Below are 9,243 nucleotides of genomic sequence, written 5' to 3'. Positions count from 1 at the left end.
CCAAGAATAATTTACAAATCATAAGAATGACACATATAATAAAATAATTTGAAGGTACAACTATTGGGTAAAACAGTCCAAAAATTGTCTAAAAAATCCTAACCCTGAGCAGATTTGCAGAATGGAAAAAGTATCAAGGGCAGAGAGTAAATTCTTGACATTCATTCTTAAACACGGGGTACTGACATAATTTAATATAATCCACTACGAGATCAATAAGCATCAAAAAGATTATACAAAACAAAGTTAAAATATCTAATGAGATCAATGGAAATTAAATGGACCATATTGTAGATTAAATGGACCATTCAGACTGTAAAGTTGTTGCAGATTACTGAACCATATTACAGCATGGATAGAGAACAACAATACTTTTTATATCAGAACTAGACAGAATTGCAGATTGGATCATTAATCAGGAAATCACTTACCTTAAATGACAGGATCAACATCATCTTTAATGTCAAGCCTCGTTATATCTGTTGTAAGTTCTTTTATTGAATACTGATGAAAAACTACAGGAAGTACAAAACTACGTAGAACAAATCAGTTATGAGATTTAGACCTAGGCACATATTAAAAATAATTTAGAAAGTAGATTACCACCTTCTTGGTCAAATTTTCAATCACGAGTACAGATTAAACTCTCCACGATATTATGTGCCAAGAAGTTACAATATTGATCTAACACATTTCCACCGACACTAAAAGCCGACTCAGATGCTACGGTTGAAATAGGTATTGACAGGACATCTCGAGCCATAAGCATAAGATTGTGAAATCTGCCCTGATTTGTGCCCCAATAGTCCAACACGTCAATATTAATGGTACGATTCAGTCGTTTTTACTCCAAATGCCAATCTAGTTAAGTTTTTTTTGCACAGCAGAACTGAGATTATTATCCAAGGAGTCAAATTCCTAAAAAAGATCAGAATCATAATTAGAATATCAGGGTATATAATATGGCAGAATATATTAAAATAGTAATTGTCATATTTAATAAATACCTTCATGAAATCAAGTCCTTGATTGTCCATTGAACTTCCAGGATCACAACATTATATGAAGCAATTATGTCCTTGTTAAGGTCAAATAAACCCTTCAAGGTTTCATGGAGTTTTTTGTATTTGATAACAATTGTCTCCATAAAGTACTTTGTAGCACAACTCCACGAATTTGAGCCTTGTATCGGGGATCAAACACTACCACAATAGCAAGGATCATGTTATAATCTGACCAATATTTATCAATTTTTGGTTGCATTTTTATAGCCATTGATCTTGCTACAAAATTCGGGTCAAGAATAGCCTTCTCTAGTGTATGTTGAACTATGAACACATTTGGAATATACAAATTTGCCGTGGGATATTTTGAGCCCGAGAACAACCGAGTAACATTATAAAAAAATCCCAAGAAACGTACAAATACCCTCAATTTTGTCCCATTCTTCTTCTTCAAGACCATGCTTGTAGCTAGAATCACTCAATTTCAAATGTGTAAATGCTCTACGATAGTAAAGTGCACCATCAAGCATAAGGTAGGTTGAATTCCACCTTGTTGGAACATCTTGGCACAACCGTTTTTTCCTTTCTAAAGCAAATTGTGTTATACACTCTTTAAATTTTTCCTTCCTATCTTGAGAACCTTTTATATACTTAACAGATTCCCTAATTTTAACAATCGATGCATCCATATTTTTTAGACGCTCTCGCACAATCAAATTAAGAATATGTGCACAACATCTAATATGAAAGAACTCTCCTCTAAAAAGCAAGTATTCTTCAAGCTTAATTGTGTTTTCAAAGTACCAACAAATGCATCATTACTAGAAGCATTATCTAAGGTGATACTAAATAATTTAAACTCAAGGTTCCATTCACACAATAATTTATATATTTTATCAGAATTAGTCATTCCCGTGTGTGGTAATGGCATGTGCGAAAAATTTAGCAATTTCTTATGCAAAACCCGGTAATCGGTTATAAAATGAGCAGTGATAGTTTCTTTTTTTCAGTTTTGTACTTAAAAATATATCACTTCTCAGGGTATTTCTACTCACTAACGTAGCTCTTAGATTTGCATATAAAAGGCCTCTCTAATACCCTCATATTCGACAAATAAAAGAGGTAAATTGTGTTTTACCACAGTGTCGATTATCATATCTCTGAAAATCTTGGGATCAAACGCTCTATTATGCACCAACATAGATCTTTATCTCTTCGAAATTATCATCTGCCTAATATCGGAAGAGGTCACACAAATTATTTGATGTTTTAACAAATTTCCAGTCCTGGTTGTTGAATTATAAGTGACTGTATAACCACACTTCTTGCACTTTGCTATATCCGGCTTGTCTCCAACACCTTTAAAGAGGTCAAATGTATCACAGGCTTTTGACCATTTTCTTTTAATTCCCTTGCCATTCTCTTTCTCTGATTTCACGGAGCTTTCCGTCTTTAGTCCGGTGTCTTCATTCCCCATCCGGTCTGCCTCATCATCACTTAATGATTCATATTGTTGTATAAAAGTCAAATTTCATAAAAATAAATGGTAATATAATGATTTTGAATGTAATGTTTCCCTTAATAAAATGTCAAAAAGTTGATGTTACAGTATCATAAAACTTTATACGATTAAAAAATTAAATATATCCTTGTAATTTTGCACGAGTATGAAGTTTACATATCGAAATAAGTTAATTTATTTAAGTCTCAAATTATTATATTTTATATAAATATTAAAATTAATATCAAATTAAATACGGGGTGAGATACCTGGTATAAGGAAAGAAGGTCTACTCAATACTTGTTGTTATCAATATACAAACAAATGTGGCTCTAGTTCATCTGGTTGATGTCGGTAACTTGCACATAGTTATCGTGGGTTTGATTCTCATTAGCACCTACAATTTCTGTATTTAACAAAATATAAGGGCAAAATCGTAATTTCGAATAAAATGTTTCCATGAATAAAATGTTTTCATGAATAAAATGTTTTTTCAAAAATTTGATATTGCACTATTATATATATATGATAGATTATCCAAATGCCTAAATAAATTGTGCTATTTATATTACTTAACACTTCTTAACAATAAATCATAAGTTATATTTTTTAAGAAATCATGGACGGCTACTCCTCCATTTCTTCAATTGTATAACTTTCTCCATATATTGAGATGCATTGAATATGCATTTTCATAAGAAATTGAAGCTTTTTTTTATAGAAAATGAAATTTTAATACTTAAACTTTATGTAAAATAATTTACGAAAACAGGCATTCAATGTGCTTAAAATATGACGGGGGGATTGAACAAGTAATTAGAAACAACCAAGAACCTACATTCAGTTGCTTTAGGGTGTGTTTGGTATTGATGTTGCAGACAGCAACAGCAGCTTTTCGCTAAAAAACAGTTAAAAAACTGTTTGGTAAAATTTAAAAGCCGCTTTTCGAAAAAGTGCTTTTGGCTTAAAAGCTGCTGTTAGAGAAAGCAAGTCCCCCATACTTTTAGAAAAAGCTGTTTTTCAGCTGTTGCGGGAAGTAGATGATAATTTCACCAACAAACCTTACCAAAAGCATCATTTATTTTAATTTTTTGCATCAAAACATATACGTATCAAAACCATTACCAAACAGTCATCTGATTTTTCCAGCACCACTTTTTCTAACAGCACAACAATTTTTAACAGCAATCCCAAATATAGCCTTAATCAAGTGATGCTCTCTAGCCTATCATAGAACATATGCTTTAATTAAAATCAACTTTAAATTATGTCAGTTTAATAATAAAATTTATTTGTATTATTATAAAAAAATCGAAATTAGTGAAATATAAACCCGAGGTTTTTTTAAGCAAATAATATTCAATTGTAGGCCTTTGGCAACATCTAATTTCAAAAGGAAGTCTCAAATTATTTACGTGGAAAAAGAAAGAGGAAGAATTTTTTATAATTTTATTAGTTTCCTCAAATTTCTTATGAGGGTGTTCAAAACTTGTTTTGAAAGAGTTTTTAATCTAATTTTTTGTTTCATAAATTTTTATTTTAATTTCAAATTTCACAATTATCAAGTAATAATGAATATGATGTGACCAAGGAAAGAATATGATAAGCGTGTCATAGCATTTGATTAACGGATTATTATTCACACGATTTTTGAAACTTTTTGTGTATTATAACAGGTTTTTTGAAGTTTTAAATAGAGCGGACAATTTGGTACACGACACGTGAACACGACACGAAACGATATGAAAAATACGGATATGAGTTTTAATTTTTGGTACACGAAACACGAATGTACACGAACATGAAATTACACGATAGATTTAGTGTCGGATATTGATTTTCAATTTAGGTACACGAAATTACACGAGATAAATATATTTATAAATTAATATATACAACACATACATATATTTATGCATATAATATAATTATAATATAAATATTTACAAGTTTTTATAGAATACTATGTAAATATATATATATATATTTATATATACACTCTCCATATTTCATTAAATTATACATTAAAATAGATTTTTTTATATATTATATGTATATATATTATATTAATTTTTTATTTAATATACACGAAAAGTACACGACACGATTCGAATCGGATATGGGTTTCACATATGGGTACACGAAATCATTTCGGGTCGGATATGAGTTTAATGTTTACGTACACGAAATACGAACTTACATGACACGAAAATTTACGACACGACCCGATTGCCCGCTCTAATTTTAAATAGCTAAGTATTTACACATTACTCACTGTGTAAAAGATGCATGTCACATAGTCAACGTCTAGGATGAAAACCGTGCTTAATCCTTTAATCAAAATGCAGTTACATATCATATCGTACTAAATTATAAATGATCATGGCACATTTAAGCCTAATGATATTGAAAAAATTAAAACTTAATGTTGAAATTCACTTAAAGCAACAACAATGATACATTTAAACTAGCCCGCAAGGGTTGGCTCGGTTGGTTAAAGAGAGGAAAACTAACCTCTTGGTCACAGGTTCGAATCCCACGGGAGGAGAATTTATGATTATGCCTCCTGAGTCAGAGTCTGTCACTTAAATGCGGTTTACCTTGGTTCACGTGGTTTGCATGCTATTACGTGAACCCGTATGGTTTACCCAGTGCGCACCCGAAAGGTAGCGGCTGCGGGTTACCTACGATAAAAAAAAATAAATAAAAATGATACATTTAAACCTAATGATATTAAAAAAAATTATGTTAAAATTTACTTAAAGCAACAACTATAATTATTTAAGTTGTACATTCTGAATGGGGTTTAGCTGTCAAATAGATAATTCAGATACGGATCTGCCTATATTTGTATCCGGATCCGAATCCGAAAATCTATATCCGTATTCGTATTCGAATTCGGAAATATTTAAAAAATAATATCTGAATCCGGATCCGATGGATACTACCCGAATACGGATAATATCCGGATTCGAATCCGATTTTCAATCAGATTTTTTATTTTTATATTAAAATTTCAAAAAATTGAAAAAAATATAGTAAAAATTAAAATTTCATATTTAAAAATTAAAAGAAGAGATAAAGCGATTTAATCCTATTTTAATTTATTCAAAATTTAATTTTTATTTATCTTTTCAATATATTTGTTATCTTTAAATTTTTGAATTCAAATGATTTTTTATACATGTCAATAATGTTTTTACAATTATATAAAATTTGTATAAATATATGAGTTAACTTTTATGGAGACCACTTTTTTTGGAGACCTTGGAGACCACTTATGTTATGCAAGCAAAATATTGCAAAAAAATATTGCAAAACATATTATTTTGCGAATCATGCTCTACAAAGATCCTTATTTTATTCAAAATCTTGAATATCATATATGTACCACATGTAAAACATTAAAAAATATTTTATTCTGCAAAACATGTTAAGTTTGCTGAACATTTGTTTAGTTTGCTGAATATAAAAATTTTACTTATTAAACTTAAATGATCTTCAACAATTTTAATAAATTAGTGATACTTGTAAAATATACTTCATAAAATAATATATTTTAAAGTGTTTTGATTGCAGAATATATGTGGTCTCCAAGATCTCCGATGAAAAAGTGGTATGCATAGAACTTTCCTCATAAATATAATATTTAAATATGTGTGTATTTATATATACACATATACACACTATAAATTTAACATAATAAATTTTAAATTATATAAATATTTAAATATATATATATATATATATATATATATATTTATTTATTTATTTATTCGGATTCGGATATTATCGGATACGAATATGCCTATATTTGTATCCGTGTCCGCAATCATCGGATTCGAATACGGATAATATCCGTTTTGTTTCGGATACGGATCCGCTTTATTTCGGATATGAATGCGGATTTTCCGGACAAATATCGAAATTTTCGAATATTTTTGACAACCGTTTAGGTTGAGGTCAAGGTTAAAACTTATTGAATTTTGGCGGAACTCAATTTATTCGATCTCATAAAATAATTACTCATTTAATATTTTTTAATCGAGTTACTGGCTATTCTCTTAATATTCATAATTTGGAGGTTAGTTGGAACCTTTTTATTTTCCTTGTAAAATATGATCGCATAATATTTAAAAATATCATACGCTTGATTAAAAATTACTTTGAATTATTTTCAATTACAAGAAATTGTTCGATTGCATTGTTACCGAAAAGAAAAACGAAAATGTGAAAAAATAAGAAAAACTATAATATTTTCAACATGTTTAACTAAGTATATCCATAGCTATGCATGTACTAGGCAACTTAAAAGAGATTAAAACTTAGGTTAACAGGTTCACTTAAGTTATTGATATGAATAAAATATGGTGAAGTTGAAAATTAATTTTCGATAACTTTTTTAGTTTTCTCAAATTTCTTATGAGTGCATATATATGAATTGCATTGAAAGGTTCTTTTAGTCTCATGTTATGTTTGATAAAAGATTATATTATATTTTCATTTTTCACGATTATTAAGTTACAATGAATCTGATATGCATGACTCGCGTGAAAATGTGCATAAGAGTCATACTGATTGAAACCATAGTAATTTTTATTTATTGTTCGTTCTCGGTTTTAAATAGCTAATGTTTAGGTATTGATATTTTGGACTTTTTTGAAAAAGACCCGAGTCTAAATTTTTTTTATAAAAATATTGTCATTTTTAAAAAAAATTACAAAAATATATTTTAATTTGCAAGAATACTATTTTTTTTATTTTTTTTTGTAAAATACGGTTTTTGGCAACTGCAATCAACTCAATGCAACATTTGACGAGTTTCTGCAACTACATGCAACCTCATATGCAACCAAAGAATCTTCATTCAACTAGTTGCATATCTGCTTGATTTTGGTTGATAATTTCTCTAATAATATCTTTTAGTGTGCGGAGACATATATAGGAATAAACTAATAAAACTAGTGTGAATAAGTTTATAGTAACAAACTTGTGTATGTGAGAGATATGTGTACAAGTTGTGTTGTATGTGTGTATGAAGGCAGGGTGGTGTGCTGGTGTGTGTGGAAGCAAGAAACAATGTAAGAGAAAGTCTAAACTCTTGTATTGCTTATAGAAGTTTATCTATTTACATAACAGAGAAATGAATTTATTGATAAAACTACAGTGCCGCTACAGTGCCGAACTTGGGGACCAAGTTTGGCTGAGGTCGGCATGACTAGGAGGGTTGATGTGATGGCCATGATGTAATAATTTTAACACCCCTCGTCAAATTGAAGATAGCTTATAAACCAACTTTAATTTGGAAAAATAATGACGAAAACTTCCGGGAGAATGAGATTTCGTAAAAATGTTTGCGGCATTGTTTGCACTAGGGACACTACGAAGATTAACCGTGCCTTTTGTAACTTGTTGACGTGTGAAATGACAATCAATCTCTATATGTTTAGTTCTCTCATGAAAAACATCATTGTGAGCAATGTCCATGGCACTTTTACTATCGCAATCGAGAGGAGTGGCTGGGAATGTGTTACACTCATATCTTCAAGTAACCATCGTAGCCAAATCAACTCTTGTGTTGTATCTGCAAGAGCTCGATATTCTGACTCTGCACTTAATTTGGAGGCAAGTAATTGTTTCTTACTTCGCCAAGAAATGAGGGAGTCACCAAGAAAGAAACAGAATCCTGTAGTAGAACATCTGGTAGTAGGATTACCACCCCAATCAGCATCAGAGTATCCATGTTACTCAAGGGAAGAGTTGTATAGAAAATATAGTCCGTGAAATATTGTTCCTTTGACATAACGAAGTATGTGAAGAACATTTGTATAATGAGGAGTACGGGGCGCTGCCATGAATTGACTTACAATGTGTACAACATGAGCAATATCTGGGCGAGTGACAGTGAGATAAATTAAACTCCCAACCAATTGGCGATACAATGTAGGATTTTGAAGCAATTCGTCATCATGAGGATTGAGTTTTGCCTCGTATTCCAGAGGTGTAGATGCAATTTTGGTGTCACTGATTCCGGATTTTAACAAAAGATTAGATGCATACTTGACTTGAGAAAGAGTGTAGCCAGTAGGGACCGAAGAGACTTCAAGACCTAAGAAGTAGCTTAATGAACCAAGATCTTTCATTTCAAATTATTGACTGAGAAATTGTTTGAGTTCAGAAATACCAATAATATCATCTCTAGTAATGGTCATATCATCCATATATAGAAGAAGTAAAACAATTCCTCGTTCAGATCGTCGAATAAACAGAGCATGATCATATGGACTGGAGGAGAATCCTAGTTGTTGAACCACTTTGCTAAATTTTTCAAAACATGCTCGTGGTGCTTGTTTAAGATCATAAAGAGCCTTGTTAAGCTTGAACACTTGATCTGGAGAATGGGAGAAACCTGAAGGATGTTTGAGGTAAACTTCCTCATGAAGGTCTCTATTTAAGAAAGCATTCTTGACATCCATTTGCCACATATCCCAATACTTTGATGCTCTAACTGCAAGTAAACTTCGAACAAATGTGAGTCGAGCAACAGATGTGTAAAACCTCTAGCAACGAGACGAGCTTTATATCGATCAATAGAGCCATCAGATTTTGTCTTGATTTTATAAATCCAGCGACAACTCATTGTTGTTTTTCTGGAGGCAAAGTAACCAGATCCCAGGTATGAGTTTTCTCTAATGTTTGGAGTTCGTCTGTCATTGCTTATGGCCAAAGAGGGTTAAC

The 9,243-nt window shown here is 30.9% G+C and overlaps 1 protein-coding gene across 1 annotated transcript; it reads right to left on the bottom strand.

Annotated features, from left to right (window-relative positions):
- Positions 1–432: 432 nt before the first annotated feature.
- Positions 433–1,693, bottom strand: LOC141686518 (zinc finger BED domain-containing protein RICESLEEPER 2-like). The gene is made up of 3 exons (XM_074491551.1): positions 1,423–1,693; positions 1,155–1,328; positions 433–515 (listed from the first exon to the last, which is right to left on the bottom strand). Exons 1-3 carry the CDS (start codon positions 1,691–1,693, stop codon positions 433–435), a joined length of 528 nt encoding a protein of 175 aa, XP_074347652.1.
- Positions 1,694–9,243: the final 7,550 nt, after the last annotated feature.

Source organism: Apium graveolens, chromosome 9 (assembly GCF_009905375.1).
Source record: "Apium graveolens cultivar Ventura chromosome 9, ASM990537v1, whole genome shotgun sequence".
Classification (NCBI taxonomy): domain Eukaryota; kingdom Viridiplantae; phylum Streptophyta; class Magnoliopsida; order Apiales; family Apiaceae; genus Apium; species Apium graveolens.
Note: the sequence above shows the minus strand (reverse complement) of the source record. Positions and strands in the feature narration are given on the sequence as shown.